We start from the raw sequence: 17998 nt of genomic DNA on the forward strand, positions 1-17998 counted from the left end.
AGAGAAAGAAAAAAATACAGTGATAGTAAAAACTCACAATAACTTTGTGATAGTTTTTTTAGCTATAATTTTTACGTATGCTTAAAGGAGAACTCCGGTGAATTTTTAAGTTAATCTTGATCGTTTTACCTTTGTGAGTACTGTCTATAGAAAAAAAAAACGAACTGGATTGGTGCTTGCAACGCGGAGCTGTTACAGTTAATGCCCAGAGCTCCCATTCAGCTAAAACGGCAGTTATGGGGGCATAAACCTAAAGAGTGTCTTTGTGCCTCTTAACAGACACAAAATGCAATTAAAATGTCTGTCCAACATGAACAGGACCCTTACATGACAACAAGATGCGTTTAGCAACTTAGCCATTGTTTAAACTCACCTAAATAGTGTTTTAGACGGCTAGCTGTAGTCTCGCGCTGAAGTCCCGTGGGAACTCAGTTGTAGCCGGAAAAAGGTAAATAGTAAGTGCGCGTGATTTTTTTTTCCCCAAACCACTTCAGCGGAAATCCCGCCCTGCAGCTGATTCTAAGGTTTTCATTGGTCATGTCAATTACAGATTGCCTACACCAAACACTGATCCCTAAACCTACCCGTCACTGTAACCTAAACCAATGAAATCGGCTGCAGGGCGGGATTTACGCTGAAGTGGTTTGGGGGAAAAAATCGCGCACATAGTGCAGGTGGGAGGAGCGTCGTGTTCCGGCTACAACTGAGTTCCCACGGGACTTCAGCGCGAGACTACAGCTAGCCGTCTAAAACACTATTTAGGTGAGTTTAAACAATGGCTAAGTTGCTAAACGCATCTTGTTGTCATGTAAGGGCCCTGCTCATGTTGGACAGACATTTTAATTGCATTTTGTGTCTGTTAAGAGGCACAAAGACTGTAGCTGTCATCAGAGACAGTTGCATAATTTAAGTTCCATAAAAGAATAGTTTAAATTTAATAAGTAACCACGTTTAAATATATCATAATATATTTATATTTATCTGCATTTCTTTTACTTTGAAATATGTGTACAAGCTGACTTGTTTATGTAGGCTTGTATAGCGGAACTATTGTTCTGAGGTTCGTTTGGTTCAGACCTTTATTGATGTCACACCAGCATCGGAGCATGTAGCGCAAGCCGAGCTAACTGCGGCTCGTTAAGTTTTTGGTAATGTCATTACATTTGTAAGTTTATCGAGAGACGCACAGAAGAGAAGTTGCCTTTGTTACCTGTTTTTCACTCCCTGGAGTTAACGCGGTCAATGAGGTATGCATAGTTCTTTCAATGTGTAATTATCAATGTAAAGCATAACTGTGTGACGGTTTATTAACAGTCTATCTAACGTTGTGTTGTTTATTTATTTAATGTGCTATTCTCTGTGAGAATATCTTATTTCTGTAACTTATGTGATTTTTATGTTTTATTTAGTTCTCACGGCATGTTTGATGGCATTAAGGATGACATGGTTTGACCAATAAATGCCCGTAAAAGAGAACGCCTTGTGTCCGTGTCCGTTGACTGGAGGGGGTTACAGTGAGAACTCAGCCTGCTCGACACGAGGTGGAGACGTGGGGGAGATGATGATCCGCGCCTGCCGTCCGTCGACGGAGCTGCACGCACGTTTACATTGAATGTGAGCGTCAAAAGATAAGATATGTTAACATATTAAGAGGCAAGCAGAACCCAGGAGCATTGCATGGTTAAACCTACAAGAAGCTGAATATTTAAAACAAGTTAAATATTAAGAAGTGGAATAGCCTTCAACTGCTAAAGGGGCTCTATAAGTGCTAAATGTTAAATGTTCATTGTGTTGTGCATGTTTACATGTTGAAGTGAATGCTCTACTCACTTTACTGCTAAGCTATTTGAAGGGTAAATAATTATTTAAAGGGACCATCATAATATTTCCATTTTTATTATTTTGGTGATAAAGAGAAGTGTTTATTCTGTTTTAAGTGAAAATAAGTTAATTTGCATTGTGGAAAGTGTTTCTAGCAGAGTACACTGTAAAAACATACTTGGTTAAATCTTAAGGTAAAGTTAAGGTACATTATTACAATGTAAACAAAAGCTTACTGGGAACATTAAGCTAGGTTTGTCACTTATTTTATTTAGCTCATTTTAAGTTTTAGCTACTAAACAAAAGGTGTTAAGGTGCCAATTCCAAAAATATTAAAAATGTCTGAGCACGAGTATGAGACAAATGAAAAGGGCTTAGATGCTAACAATGGAGCAACAGGTTTACAGCAGCAGTTTAAAGACCTTGATATAGATGCAAACCCATCAAAAGAGACTGAGGTAGCTGTAGAGACCCAAGCTGCTGTAGAGGAAAGTCTAAGAAGAAGCCAAAGAACCCGAGCGCGTACTGAAAAGGGTCAAGAACTGTATGACAGCCAAACTAAAAAGCTTCAACATCGCTTTACCACCTCTTATGACAAATGGAAAGTTCTTGCTAAAGAGACTAGGAAACTAGGCCTATCCAAGATGGCGCCGCGGATGGCTGCCTCGGTGTTGAGCTCTCCAGTTGTTACACTGTTTTTGTTAGTTTGTCCTGTTTTATGTTTGTCATACGCTATCAGTTATACCAGGGACGAACTGCTGAACATTCGGCAGTGCACACCAACTGATCACCAACCAGTTTTTGATTCTTCTGGCGTTTTGCGGAACATTGTCGTCGGTTGCGCCGCTGCACTGTGGAAACAGTATAAGACGCGCAGGCGTGGGAAGCGAGCCGGCACACTCGTTAAGCTCAGGCAGCGCGGATTCAGAACGGCGCTGCCTAGCATCCATCTGGCGAATGTCCGCTCTCTCCCTAACAAAATGGACGAACTACTTCTGCTCTCACGCAAAAACAAGGACTTTACCAACTCTGCTGCTCTGTGTTTCACGGAAACCTGGCTGAACGAAGCCATTCCGGACAGCGCGTTACATCTACCGGACTTTCAGCTGTTCAGAGCGGATCGCGATATGGAGTCAACGGGGAAAACGCGCGGTGGTGGGACATGCTTTTACATCAACAGAAGGTGGTGTACTGATGTAACTGTGTTAAGGAAGATGTGCTGTCCTGATGTGGAAGTGCTTTTCATTAACTGTAAGCCGTTCTACTCGCCGCGGGAGTTTTCCTCGCTCGTTCTCATCAGTGTTTACATTCCACCGCAAGCACACGTGAGTACGGCGCTGCAACAGCTGGCTGATCTGATCACAGAAACAGAACAACAACACCCGGACTCTGTTCTTATCATTCTCGGAGACTTTAATCAGGCAAAACTCACACGTGAGCTGCCTAAATTCAAACAGCACATTACATGCCCCACCAGAGACAATAATATTTTGGACCATTGCTACACCACAACAAAGGATGCATATCGCTCCGTCGCCAGAGCAGCTCTAGGACTTTCCGATCACTGCCTGGTTCATCTTCTACCAACTTACAGGCAAAAACTTAAAACTGCTAAGCCAGTAATAAGGACTGTAAAGAGATGGACCAACGACACAGAGCAGGTCTTACAAGCCTGTTTTGAATGCACTGACTGGAGTGTTTTTGAAGCTGCTGCCAGCGATCTGGACGAGCTCACAGAGACTGTAACATCATACATCAGTTTCTGTGAGGATTTATGCATCCCTACCAGGACTTACTTATCATTCAACAATGATAAACCATGGTTCACACCAAAACTCAGACAGCTTCGTCAGGTCAAAGAAGATGCCTACAGGAGTGGGGATAGGATCTTGTATAATCAGGCCAGGAACACATTGACAAAGGAGATTGAAGTGGCTAAGAAGAGCTATGCCAAAAAGCTGGAAAACCAGTTTTCCTCCAACGACCCTGCATCAGTGTGGAAAGGCCTGAAAGACATTACCAACTACAAGACACCATCCCCCAGCATCGACAGCAACAAGCATCTTGCGAACGAGCTGAATGTCTTTTTAGATTTGAGACCCCCGATCAGACACCCCATACCCGCCCTGACCATCTCTCTACACAGCCATCAACACCTCCAGCCATCCCCCTCCCCTCCCCCCCTGCACTTCAGATCAGTGAGGATAATGTGCGTCAGATCTTCAGGAAACAGAAGAGAAGGAAAGCACCAGGCCCAGACGGTGTTTCACCAGCCTGTCTGAAAACCTGCGCTGACCAGCTGGCCTCTATCTTCTCACTGATCTTCAACAGATCACTGGAGCAGTGCAAAGTCCCTTTCTGCTTTAAACGCTCCACCATCATCCCAATCCCGAAGAAACCAAAGATCACAGGACTCAATGACTACAGACCTGTTGCCTTAACATCTGAGGCCATGAAGTCATTCGAAAGACTGGTGTTAGCATATCTGAAGGACATCACTGGACCCTTGCTGGACCCCCTGCAGTTTGCCTACAGAGCAAACCGGTCTGTGGATGATGTGGTCAATATGGGACTGCATTACACCCTACAACATCTGGACAAACCAGGGACCTATGCAAGGATTCTGTTCGTGGACTTTAGTTCTGCCTTCAACACCATCGTCCCATCACTGCTCCAGACCAAACTGACCCAGCTCTCTGTCCCTAGCTCCGTCTGTCAATGGATCACCAGCTTTCTGACAGACAGACAACAGCTAGTCAGAATGGGCAAAATCACCTCCGACAGCCGCACCATCAGCACCGGTGCTCCACATGGATGTGTTCTCTCACCACTGCTCTTCTCCCTGTACACAAATGACTGCACCTCTAAAGACACCTCTGTCAAGCTCCTGAAGTTTGCGGACGACACTACTGTTATCGGACTCATCCGGAACGGTGACGAGTCTGCGTACAGACAGGAGGTGGAGCAGCTGGCTCTTTGGTGCAGTTATAACAACCTGGAGCTGAACACGCTCAAAACAGTGGAGATGATCGTGGACTTCAGGAGAAACCCCCCTGCACTCCCTTCACTCACCATCATGGACAGCACTGTGACTGCAGTAGAGTCATTCAGGTTCCTGGGCACCACCATCTCTCAGGATCTGAAGTGGGACACTCACATAGACTCTATTGTGAAGAAAGCCCAACAGAGACTGTACTTCCTGCGTCAGCTGAGGAAATTCAACCTGCCACAGGAGCTGCTCGTACAGTTCTACTCAGCTGTCATCCAGTCCATCCTCTGCACTTCCATCACCGTCTGGTTCGGCTCTGCTACCAAAACCGACCTCCGTAGACTACAGCGGATAGTTCGGACTGCTGAGCGAATCACTGGCACTACCCTTCCCACACTCAAAGTACTGCACTCATCCAGAGTGAGTAAAAGGGCTCGCAAAATCACTCTGGACCCGTCACACCCAGCACACTTTCTGTTTGAACTGTTACCGTCTGGTCGACGCTACAGAGCACCGAGCACAAAAACAACCAGACACAGGAAAAGTTTCTTTCCCCAGGCCATCTACCTCATGAACACTTAAATGTTCCCCTACTGTGGAACAAACATGTGCAATACTTCCCTCAGACATTTCATTATAGCACCTTATAACTTTATATATATTTATAATTTATAATCTTTTTTTTATTTATTTTTATTTATTTTATTTTTATTTATACCTATGTTACTTGTCACTTGTCTTGTCACTTTATATTGTATGTGTACTGGAAGCTACTGTCACCAAGACAAATTCCTCGTATGCGCAAGCATACTTGGCAATAAAGCTCTTTCTGATTCTGATTCTGATTCTGAAAGCAATCGATGGAACATTCTCCACTGAAATCCTGCAAACCTACATAACCAAGATCAGTAACGCTTCAACAAGTGTAAAACAAGCTTATCAAGATTTACGCCAACACACTACTCCAGATGGCAAGACACGCCGCCGAGTAGACACGTGTGATGCTGTCTCAGGAAAGCTATTGGAACATGCAGAGGATTCTCTTGAATTAAGAGAAAAGGTACCAGATACTCACAAAGAACGAGCATACTGGACTGAGACTGGCTCAGTGCTTACACACGCAACCTCCAAAAGGTCTAGTATATGTTCACGAAGTTCAAAGTTTGCAAGCATCAGTTCAAAGCAATCAAGCCTGACCTCTTCAAAGAAACTGGAAGCTGCAGCAGAGCTAGCTGCAACTCAAGCCACATTAAAGGTATTAGAGGACATGGAACTTAAGGAACAAGAGCTTGAGAACCTCGAAGTTGAGAACAGAAAGAGGCTTGCACTGCAAGAAGAAGAAAATGCTGCAAGAAAACATTTATTAGAAGAGAAGCGCAGGCAGTTAGAGCGCTTAGAGACAGTTAAGAAAATGAATGCTGCAAAAGCACGTCTACAGGTCTATGAACAGGAAGTGGGTTCGGACGAAGAGATATCGGAGTTGCTCCATAGCAGTAAGCATGTGAAAAGCGAAGCTAAAACTACTCAAAGAAGTCTTTCTGTGCATCATGTGGCAACACCACAAAACGCCACACATGTACAACCTGCTATGGTGACACAGACTGTTGAAAGTGTGCAATCTGCTGCCATTGCTCATCAAGAAGATAGTACTACAGCTCTTGGCAAAGCAATAACAGAGTCGATCAACGTAAGCCATCTCCCAATACCAGAGCCTTCTGTTTTCAATGGAGATCCACTAAGGTATAAAGACTGGAAAACATCCTTTGAGACATTGATCGGTAGGAAGAATATTCCAGTGAATGAGAAGGTCTACTACCTCCGCAAGTATGTTGGAGGACCTGCAAAGAAAGCTATTGAAGGTTACTTCCTGCTAGGCACGGATGCAGCCTACTATTCAGCATTGGACATCATGGAAGAAAGGTATGGAAGCCCCTTTGTGATTGCCAAGGCCTTCAGGGATAAGATAACTTCATGGCCAAAAATAGGACCCAAGGACAGCATTGAACTAAGAGAATTCTCAGATTTTCTACGAAGCTGTGAAGCAGCAATGTTGCATATCAAGAGTCTTGCAGTCCTAAATGACTGCGGTGAAAACCAAAGAATGCTCAACAAGCTTCCTGATTGGCTAATAGCAAGATGGAACAGAAAGGTCCTGGAGGTTGAAGAATCAACACATGATTTTCCAAGCTTTAGCGAATTTGTTCAGTTTGTTGCAAGAGAAGCCAAGATTGCATGCAACCCTGTGACATCTCTTCATGCTTTGAAGTCTGGTGATAGTGAAAAGGTTAAGACACCAAAGTCTCAATGTTGGTGCAAAGGTGCTGGCAAGCAGCTAAGAAGAAAACCCAGACCCTAAAACATGCGCCTTTTGTGAGAAGTTGCACCATGGCATTCAAACATGTCGAAAGTTCAAAGAAAAGTCAATCTCAGAAAGGGTCAAGTTTGTGCAAACTAAAGGACTGTGTTTTGGATGCTTGAAGACAGGACACCGTTCTAAGAACTGTGAATGGAGGAGTGTCTGCGACACATGTAAAAGGAAGCACCCAACCTGTTTGCATGAAGACCGGGTCAGGGATGATGGAAAGAAGGATCACAGAGATGACGAGAGAAAGGAGAGTTGGAAACAAGCCAAAGAGAAGGAGATGTCTAAGGAAAGGACGGATTCTAAGCAGTCAAAGGAAGCTTCTAAGGAAGCCACCTCTAACCGTGTGGTGCAAAACATGATTGGAACATACACGTCCACCGTTATTCCAGTGTGGTTGTCGACAACAAGTAGCCCAGAGCATGAAGTTCTCGTATATGCTTTACTGGATAACCAAAGTGACACCACCTTTATCCTGAAAGAAAAGGCAGACGCTCTGGACACACAGAAGGAGCCAGTGCAACTAAAACTCTCAACATTGTCATCGAGAAGTACAGTCATTCCAAGTCAGAAGGTAACTGGGTTGCAGATCAGAGGTTTTTATTCAGCGAAGAAAATCACTCTTCCGGTAACCTATTCAAGAGACTTCATTCCTGTCAATGTAAGTCACATTCCCACACCCAAGACAGCAAGAGCATGGCCTCATCTAGAGCATCTTGCAGAAGAGATTGCTCCTTTAATTGACTGTGACGTTGGTCTGCTTATAGGTTACAATTGTTCTCAAGCCCTGTTACCCAGAGAAATTGTGTCAGGCAGAGATGAGGAGCCTTTTGCTCAAAAAACAGACCTCGGCTGGAGTATTGTTGGCCCTGGTAGTTCCTGTGTTGACTACGGAGATGCAATTGGAAGCAGCCACAGAACTATTGTCAGACAAGTAATGCCATCCCTTCAGTCGTCTGCCAACCTGACAAGTGAAGTCCGATACATATGTCGAACACAAGTCAAGGAGTTAGTCACTCCGCCAAATGTTATGAAGATATTGGAGTCAGACTTTAATGAAAGAAGCGTGGAGGATGCTCACTTCTCACAAGAAGATCTTCGCTTCATTTCAATAATGGAGGAAGGAATCAAGATCAAGCCTGACGGTCACTGTGAAATGCCTTTGCCATTTAAAGAAGACAGGCCGAGTCTGCCAGACAACAGGAAATGTGCTGTTCATCGCCTTAAGTGTTTGAGGAGGAGATTTGAGAAAGACAAACAGTACCACAAGGACTACTTAATCTTCATGAACGAAACAATGACGCGTGGAGATGCTGAGAAAGTTCCTGAAGAAGAAATCAACAAGAGCCCTGTTTGGTACATCCCTCATCACGGGGTGTATCACCCACAAAAACCAGGCAAGATACGCGTTGTGTTTGACTGCTCAGCAAAGTTTCAAGGCGTGTCATTGAACGATTATCTGCTTACGGGGCCAGAGCTGACCAATACATTGGTAGGTGTTCTCTGTCGTTTCCGTAAGGGTCCAGTAGCAATAATGTGCGACATAGAGCGCATGTTTCATCAATTTCACGTAAGAGCAGAAGACCAAGACTATCTAAGGTTTCTCTGGTGGGAGAATGGGGACTACCACTCCGAACCATCCGTCTTTCGGATGAAAGTGCACTTGTTTGGTGCAGCATCGTCTCCCGGCTGTGCAAACTACGGCCTCAAACACATTGCTGCACAAGGGCAAGGTCGTTTCAGTGAAGCATCCATCCGCTTCATTGAACGAAACTTTTATGTGGATGATGGGCTGACCAGTGTGTCAACGGAAGAAGAAGCGAAACAGCTAGTCATTGAAGCAAGACAGCTTTGTAGCGATGGCAAGCTACGCATCCACAAATTTGTTTCTAACAGCCAGGAGGTGCTAGAATCAATCCCCAAAGAAGAGTGTGCTCAAACAGCAATACATCAAGACCTAGCCTTGGGAGAGTACCAAATGGAGAGAGCCCTAGGGGTTAACTGGTGCATTACCTCAGATCAGTTCAGATCCAGAATAGTGGTGAGTGAACAACCGTTCTCTAGAAGAGGAGTGTTATCGACCGTTGCGTCTGTCTATGACCCTCTTGGCTTTGTTGCACCGTTCGTTCTAGTCGGAAAGCAGATGCTTCAGCAAATGTGCCGGGACAAGGTCGGATGGGATGAACCACTGTCAGATGATCTTCGACCACAATGGGAATCCTGGCTCTTGGACCTACAGAATCTAGGTGATCTCAAGATAGACAGATGTTACCTTCCAGCAAGTTTTCCAGAAGACTGGAAATATGAGCTCCATCACTTCTCTGATGCTAGCATCACAGGATATGGAGAGTGCAGCTACCTGAGAGTGATCGGGACATCAGGACAAACTCACTGTGCTTTGGTGATGGGCAAAGCCAGAGTGGCTCCTACGAAAGTCACAACCGTTCCAAGACTTGAGCTTTCAGCAGCTGTTGTTGCTGTGCGTACAAGTGATCTGCTCAGAAAGGAGTTGGATATAGCAGAGGTCCAAGAATTCTTCTGGACTGACTCCAAGGTAGTCCTTGGATACGTCAACAATGATGCAAGAAGGTTCCATGTTTTTGTGGCAAACCGGATTCAGCGCATCAAGGACAGTACCAAACCAAGTCAATGGAGATACGTGTCCTCGGAAGAAAATCCAGCTGACCATGCATCAAGGGGCCTTAAGGCAAAGGAGCTCATTGCTTCTAACTGGGTTAACGGTCCAGATTTTCTTTGGTGTGAAGAGCTTCCCAGTGGAGATAGTAAGGTGGGAGACATTGCAGTTGAAGACCCAGAAGTTCGTAAGGTCTTTGTGCATAAGACATTGACAACGGAAGATTCACTGCTTAAACGCTTAGAGAAGTTTTCCAGCTGGACGAGGTTGGTCAAAGCCATCGCTAGACTTAAGCGGTGTGTCAAAGAGTTCAAAGGATTGACATCAAGAACCAACAAAGCCAGCAGCCTGGAAGAGAGAAAAGATGCAGAACTTACCATCATAAGCATCGTCCAGAGGAAGAACTTCTCTGTGGAGATTCAAAGTCTTCAGTGCAAGGAGGAAATAACCAAAGGCAACCTGCAAAGGCTAAATCCTTTTGTGGATGGACAAGGCATCCTCAGGGTGGGAGGTCGATTAGAGCATGCTGCTCTGCACCCTCACATCAGGGACCCGGCAGTCTTACCAAAGACCGGTCATATAACAAAGTTACTGGTTGCACACTACCATCAGCGAGTGCAACACCAAGGACGTGGCATTACAATGAATGAGCTAAGGGCTAACGGGATCTGGATACTTGGATGCAGTCATGCGGTGTCGTCCTACATCTACAAGTGTGTCAAGTGTCGAAAGTTCAGAAGGTGTACAGAGGAACAAAGAATGGCAGACTTACCTCGTGAACGTATGGAGACAACGCCCCCCTTTACATATTGTGGGATGGATTGTTTCGGGCCATTCTACGTTAAAGATGGAAGGAGGGAAGTGAAGCGTTATGGCCTGCTATTCACTTGTCTGTGTTCTCGTGCTGTGCACATAGAAGTGCTTGATGATATGACGACCGATGCTTTTATCAATGCTCTTCGTGCTCTCATTGCCCTGCGTGGTAACGTTCGACAACTTCGTTCTGACCAGGGCACCAACTTTGTTGGCGCAAGACGTGAGTTCCTGGAAGCGGTTAAAGAGATGGATCAAGAATGCCTCAAGCAATTGGGCTGTGAGTTTGTCATGAACCCTCCGTCTGCTAGCCACATGGGTGGAGCCTGGGAAAGGCAGATCAGGACAATACGAAGTGTGTTGACATCCATTTTAGATCAGGCATCCCAAAGACTTGACAGTTCATCTTTGAGAACTTACCTTTACGAAGTAATGACAATTATAAACAGTCGACCTTTAACAGCACATTTGCTGAGTGATCCAGCTGGGCCACAGCCTCTTACGCCCAATCACATTTTGACGATGAAGTCTTCCATAGTCTTGCCACCACCTGGAGACTTTGTGAAAGAAGACCTTTATCTTCGCAAAAGATGGCGTAAAGTTCAGCACTTAGCCAATGAGTTTTGGTCTAGGTGGAAAAAAGAGTACATGTTAAATCTTCAAGAGAGACAAAAATGGCACAAAACCCGCAGAAATGCGCAGGTCAACGATATCGTGATCGTGCAAGATGACAATGCACCACGAAATGAGTGGAAACTCGCCAAGGTCACTGAAGTGTATCCTGGTGAAGATGGACATGTGAGAAAGCTGCGATTGCTGATCAGTGAATCAGCACTGGATGACCAAGGAAAGCGGCTCACAAAGCAGACTTACCTAGAGCGGCCTATTCACAAGACAGTAACCCTGCTTGAAGCTGATTAATGCAGTCTTGGTTGTTGCTACCTCACTTAAACTCAAGTCTCATAATTTTAATTTGGAATCTTATGTTTATTAAGTTAATAAGAAATCACCAGTGATTTGGTGGGAGTGTAGCTGCCAGCAGAGACAGTTGCATAATTTAAGTTCCATAAAAGAATAGTTTTAATTTAATTTCAACTTTTACTTTGAAATATGTGTACAAGCTGACTTGTTTATGTAGGCTTGTATAGCGGAACTATTGTTCTGAGGTTCGTTTGGTTCAGACCTTTATTGATGTCACACCAGCATCGGAGCATGTAGCGCAAGCCAAGCTAACTGCGGCTCGTTAAGTTTTTGGTAATGTCATTACATTTGTAAGTTTATCGAGAGACGCACAGAAGAGAAGTTGCCTTTGTTACCTGTTTTTCACTCCCTGGAGTTAACGCGGTCAATGAGGTATGCATAGTTCTTTCAATGTGTAATTATCAATGTAAAGCATAACTGTGTGACGGTTTATTAACAGTCTATCTAACGTTGTGTTGTTTATTTATTTAATGTGCTATTCTCTGTGAGAATATCTTATTTCTGTAACTTATGTGATTTTTTTGTTTTATTTAGTTCTCACGGCATGTTTGATGGCATTAAGGATGACATGGTTTGACCAATAAATGCCCGTAAAAGAGAACGCCTTGTGTCCGTGTCCGTTGACTGGAGGGGGTTACAAAGACACTCTTTATGTGTATGCCCCCATAACTGCCGTTTTAGCTGAATGGGAGCTCTGGGCATTTACTGTAACAGCTCCACGTTGCAAGCACCAATCCAGTTCGTTTTTTTTTCTATAGACAGTACTCACAAAGGTAAAACGATCAAGATTAACTTAAAAATTCACCGGAGTTCTCCTTTAACATCATTAAATGTGTGTTATTCCACAGGAATTCACGGTTTCGCGCGTTCTTACAATTTAAAAGTTAACGGTCATATCCCTCAGCGATTCATATTGGTTTTGATTTCTTAAATGAATTCATTTGTATATGAGAAGTTAAATGTATTTTAATTGATTTTGCTTGTAGTTGAAGGGAGCGTGTTGGTAAGTGTACTAAAGACGGAGAGATAGCGGAGATATCTACCAAACTGTAGCCTGTATGTTCAGTGATAAGTTCTCTTACGAGAGTACTCTCGTGTTGCGTAAGTTTAGCTTACGCTACGGGAAAACTCCTTTTCTCGAGAATATTGAAGCAAAAAATTATCTTTAATTTTTAATAATTTAAAACGCATTTGCTGCAGCAAGCAGACCTATTGGCTGCTCTGCGGAAACTGCTGCAACCTATCAGTGCGTCTGCCATGACGTCAGCACCAATGGGAGGCTCGCCCCGCGCTACGTCATGGCCCACCAATATGGGCGTGGCCTCAGCCTATAAATACCCATCGCCCAGGCTGCACTATGATTTCGTCTCCTTTCAGCGAGTGACTCACTTCGCTGGATCTTCTGAGAAGAGAAGCTGCGCCATCGAACAGCACTCAGCCGGACGAGCTCGAGCCTGAGGACGCCGGCTGGATTATCGCTGCCTTCACTCGCCGTGCCTGCTGCGCTATCTGACGCCCATATCCTTTTGCTTGCTTCTGTGTGTGTTCGCCGCTGCGACACACACGTTTTCTTCTAAAAGAGCCGGCATTTCTGAATGCCCATCATGTCCTGCGGCTCGTGTCGAGCCACTCTCAGCGACGGGGATCGCCACGTGCTGTGCGCTTCCTGCCTGGGCCAGGACCACGCGCTCTCTAACGGCGGCTGCCGTGAGTGCGAAGCACTGCCTCTCTCGACCCTGCGGGCTCGACAGGCTTCGTTTTCCACCAAGTCTGCCTCTCCGATGCTTCCTGTTGGGCCGCGCCGTAAAAAGCACTGTTCACAGAGGCCACCTGAAACTTCGGTGAGAGAGCCCTCGCCGGCGGCTTCCCCGCGAGCCTGTCTTTCGGAGTCCCCCGTCTCCTTCATCGACGGTCAGCGCCCCGCTACTGCGGTGCTCGACGAGATGGACGGGGGTGTCGTGGAGGACGACAGCTGTTCCCTCCTCGCATCCGGGAGCGAGGAATGGTTGGGATCCGTCCCGGACCCCGCCCCGTCGACACAGGAGTCCAGCGTGAGGGCTTCCATCGACGCTGAGCTTCTCCGCCTCCTCACGAAGGCCGTGGAGGACCTTGGCCTCGATTGGACCACGCCCAAGGAGCCCGCGCCCAACTGGCTGGATGGCTGCTTTCTGCCAGGACGCCGCTCTTCGCCTGTTTCGAGGCCCGTTCCCTTCCTCCCCGAACTGCACGACGAGCTCTCCAGGTCGTGGGGAGCTCCGTATTCGGCCAGGCTGAGGTCCTCCTCCGTTCCTCCGGTCAAGGAAGCGGTAGCAACACACTTGTGTCTGCCCACTAAAGCCTGCCGGACCACTTCGGCGTTGATCGGCCGCGCATATGCTGCCGCCGGTCAAGCCGCATCTGCGTTACACGCCATGGCGATTCTGCAGATATATCAGGCCAACCTTCTCCGCTCCCAGGACGAGGCTGGCCTGACTACGGAGTGTGTAACGGACCTGAGGAGCGCGACGGATCTGGCTCTCAGAGCTACTAAAATCGCCGCCCAGGCCATTGGACGTAACATGGCCTCCCTCACCGTCACGGAGCGTCACCTGTGGCTAACGCTGTTCGACATGTCAGACTCTGACCGCGCCACTTTTCTGGACACTCCCGTGTCACCATCCGGTCTCTTCGGTCCCTCGGTGAAGGGCTTCGCGGAGCGCTATTCTGAGGTACAGAAGGCGTCTCAGCCCATGAGACACTTTCTGCCGCGGCGCTCCGCAGACCGCCTCCCGTCCGGGGTCCCAGGCCCAAGATCGCGCCGAACTTTCAGCCTCCTAAGTCTTCCTAGCCCCCCTAGGAAGGCGCCGATGGCTAAGTCCCGCTGCGGCCGGACCGCCATCGAAATCGGCACGACCCGCTCTCTCAGTTCCCTCAACAGAGGCGATTCGAAGAGTGTATTCAGCAGACAACGAGCCAGTTCCTCAACTCGCTTGCCTGCACACAAACGCCGTTCTCACGGCGACCCACATAAATCTCAAAAAGAGCATTATCTCTGGTCATATTCTGGCTCAAGCCGAAGGTGTTTTGAATGTAGGAAATGTGCCCACTACCCAGTGCCCACCCCTACACATAAGCACTACCCTCTCTGTGAGTCACACTCATACAGGGTCGAAAACAATAAAGTTTGCTCATGCCGCTCGACTGCTATCGATTCCAGGGGTCTCAAAATGGGTGCTAGAGATAGTGAAACGGGGCTATTGGCTACAATTGTCGATATTGCACATTTTAGCCTCTTCCAAATATTTACTGCATTTTTAACATTTGTTAAACTTCGGTGTTAATCTGCATACCATGTAGTTTAGTTCAGATGTTAAAGACAACCTGTCCTGATTTATTGTGAATGTGAAATTGTAATTTTGAGGTCCACTTTGACAAAGCTATATTTTGTTTTCTGTTGTATACCTGTAGAGACAGAGAAAAATTGTAAAACATTGAGCCTCATGGCTGTAAATAAAAACGGTCATATTCGTAGCTAATTTGACTTCTGGTGACAAAATATTTTCTGAAATAATTGATGCAGCATGTCACAAAAGCTGCAGAGAGAGCTAACTTGTATTTAATATACAAGACCGTAGCTCCTCCAGACCGAGGGATCGCGAGCATGTGCTGGACAAAAAACAAAACTCTTTTGTGCACTATTTCACAATCATTTCCACATTGTCCGTTTTTCTTACACTGGGGCGGTTTCCCCCGATTAACCCATGAGACCCCCTGAAAGCCTCAAAAGCAAAATTTGAAGGGGGTCTCAAATTTTACTGAAAAAAAAAAAACACCTACTGAAATGTGTTTAAAAATAAAATAAAAACTTGACCAAAACCACTTATTTTTGTCGAATAAAGGAGGAGACAACACATTACACACTGTTTTTACGAGCGTTCATGCTTGCGGTTGCCAGATTTCAATAATTTAAAACCCAGTCAGAGCTTTTCAGTTAAAATAACACGTTTTCTACCTGGTCTTTTCAATATCTGGCAACCATGCGCGCGCTCTCTCTACACTGCTGTAGAAGCGCGGATGATCTGAAAACACAGACGTGTGCTGGAGTTCCGCGATCTTCATTTCAGATTTTCTACTTAAATTAAAGTGTCATTCAGTCGGTCGCTTGGACTGTTTGTGCGACCAAACAACTATAGCCAATGTAACCTTCTATGTCAATGTTGCTTTACTAATACTATAGCATATGATATTGCTTTTATGTTTGACATGTAACATCTATGCAAAATAATCCTTGAATATTTTCTTAAGGCCGTTCCCGTCTCGAATATGTGATTGTGTATTGTCAACAATAAGCATAAACATTCTGCATTTCCATTTTGTAGTGTGGATCATTCATTGCGACATTTAAACTGATTCTAATGTTTAAGAATCTGTTTTATGATGAAATACTTCATGCTACTGCCTACTTATGCTTTTAAAGCTACTGTTGTCCATTTTTTTGGCCTTCAAAACACCTTAAAATGCACATTTAAGACAGTGATGCAGATCCCTCGAATAGTTGTCCAATTTTCATGTGTGGATAGACTAAGGGAAAAGTCACTCCAAATTCATAATTATTTAGTTGTCTCTTCCTGTAGTCTGTGGAAACTAATATATGCAAGACTAGTCTTACGTCACTGTTTATAACACAGAGCGTTCATCCTTTGCTGGGACGCTTAAAAACATATTGGGGCATAAATTAAGAGTAGCCTAGGGCCTAGGCTATACCCACTTCTCCAGGCACCATGGGATTATCAACATTTGTTAAGTGTGTGCGTGTGTGTTGTCATGTAGGCTATAGACTGATTGTCTTGGCTTGCATCCATGAAATATTGTAATGTTATATAGCGACTGCATATTGAGAAAATTTAGATAAGTATTGCGCAACAATCTGGAGACGGGGACCCACCCGAACATTGACGGGTATTTCGCAAACTGGTTGTGAATAATATCCTCGAAGTCTCTCTGGTTTCAAGTTTCTAACAACGGAAATCATCGACCTTAAAGAAGAAGTCTTTTTTAACACAGACAGGCACAGTTCTGTACTTGTGGTCTTTTGACACATGTTCCCAGCTGCTGTCTGACTACTAATCTAAAGTTCGTCAGAAATACACTTCAGATGTGAACAGAGTAAAACAATATAGGCTACTCACCCAAAAGAAGTTTCCATTTTAGCTCCATGTTCGGAAACAGTTCGGGACCGTTCGGTACTTATGGAATGGACCACCGGAGGAAAATAGGGGAGGGTCATGACTATATTCTTTGTTGAGGGGAGGGTCATACACGCTCAGAAAAAGTGCATCATGTCAGAACAGAACGCCAATGAAATGTTTATTATTTGCAAATGAAATGAGCAAATAATGAACATTTGTGACTGTGAATAAGTGCAGTGTCCTGTGAGTGTAACTCTACATGTGATGTGAATGAACGTCGAGTTTTACAGTATTGGGACCGAACTGTCGCCAGAACTGCAGCTGATAGAATGCGCGCGCACGATACTACCATTTGTCCATGCTTATTGTGTTTCCACAACAATTAGTGAGTAAATCTACTGAAATGGCCACCGTAACAGTGGAGTGTGATGTGTAAGATGAGAAAGCAGAGGTTAAGTCGTTTGTCATGGTTGTAAATAAAAAAAACAATGTCTATCTGAACATCTTCGCCAAGCGTAAACCAGTACAGTAATCAATAAATGATCGGGGAGGGTCATGCCATTTTTCACAATTATTGTGGAGGGTCATAGAAAAATGTATTGCTGGCGAAGGGGGTCAAGTCTATTTTGACTAGATCTCAAAACTCCTCCGGTAGCCCCTTACATAAAAAACTAACAGTCCCTTAATAGCAGCTTTTTAAGTCTTAAAATATTTTTTATGATATATGAAAGTCCTAAAGAAAATCTCCTGCAGAATGTCCTGAAAGTCTTAAGCTCTTTCAAAGGGGATCTCTAGCCTGATATTTGTTAAATGAATTTCCACTACTACTCAGTCTACTGTACTCCTGCTCGTGTCAAGAGAGATGCTTGTTCTGACTTTCTCTGATTCAGTCTGTGATTCCCACCCCTAAAGCTCTTCAAAACCCACCCAAAACATTCACTATCGAAAAAATGTACCGATAGAAATCTACAGTCATGACAAACAAGGTTTATAAGGACCATTTACTTTCTTAAAACTTAATAAAATTGTAAAAATGATACAATTGCGCTTTAACTTCATACAGAACTATAGTACGTCTTGAATTACACACTGTAAATAATGCTTTCGGGATGGTCAAGTGCAGTCTGGACGGTCTAAAAGTTGCAGATGTCCTCAGGCCTCAGTGTAGTTTGTAAAGCTTACCTAAATAAATAAATCCATTCTGAAAATTGGCATAAGTTTGAGTTTCG

General features: G+C 44.8%; 2 protein-coding genes across 5 annotated transcripts in view; one reads left to right on the forward strand and one right to left on the reverse strand.

The window, feature by feature from the left end:
• LOC309495398 (adhesion G protein-coupled receptor E3-like) overlaps positions 1–16900 on the reverse strand; it is a 56890-nt gene extending 39990 nt beyond the window's left edge. For 2 of the 4 annotated variants that reach the window (XR_014204654.1, XR_014204655.1), the window contains exon 1: positions 16770–16899. Coding sequence is in view for 2 of the 4 variants with exons in the window: in XM_082165145.1 (XP_082021271.1) it covers positions 16770–16797 (28 nt within the window). In the remaining 2 variants the exon portion in view is untranslated. Of the gene's footprint in view, positions 1–16769 lie in introns of all 4 variants that reach the window. The other 2 variants (XM_082165145.1, XM_082165146.1) reach the window with 1 other exon arrangement.
• Positions 3–12789, forward strand: LOC309494761 (uncharacterized protein). Its single transcript, XM_082164171.1, has 5 exons — positions 3–1247; positions 1410–3902; positions 6018–7094; positions 7189–11973; positions 12136–12789. Exons 2-4 carry the CDS (start codon positions 2160–2162, stop codon positions 11539–11541), a joined length of 7173 nt encoding a protein of 2390 aa, XP_082020297.1. The 5' UTR covers positions 3–1247; positions 1410–2159; the 3' UTR covers positions 11542–11973; positions 12136–12789.
• Positions 16901–17998: the final 1098 nt, after the last annotated feature.

Source organism: Leuciscus leuciscus (genome assembly GCF_965113295.1).
Source record: "Leuciscus leuciscus genome assembly, chromosome: 3".
NCBI lineage: Eukaryota > Metazoa > Chordata > Actinopteri > Cypriniformes > Leuciscidae > Leuciscus > Leuciscus leuciscus.

What these genes read in the sequence shown, in the direction of transcription:
- LOC309494761 (XM_082164171.1), top strand. Translation starts at nt 2,160, where the DNA reads ATGTCTGAGCACGAGTATGAGACAAATGAAAAGGGCTTAGATGCTAAC. An exon ending in ATCTTGCGAACGAGCTGAAT is followed by an intron (nt 3,903 to 6,017) that starts GTCTTTTTAGAT and finishes ACCTCTTCAAAG; the next exon opens with AAACTGGAAGCTGCAGCAGA. An exon ending in AGTCTGGTGATAGTGAAAAG is followed by an intron (nt 7,095 to 7,188) that starts GTTAAGACACCA and finishes TTTTGTGAGAAG; the next exon opens with TTGCACCATGGCATTCAAAC.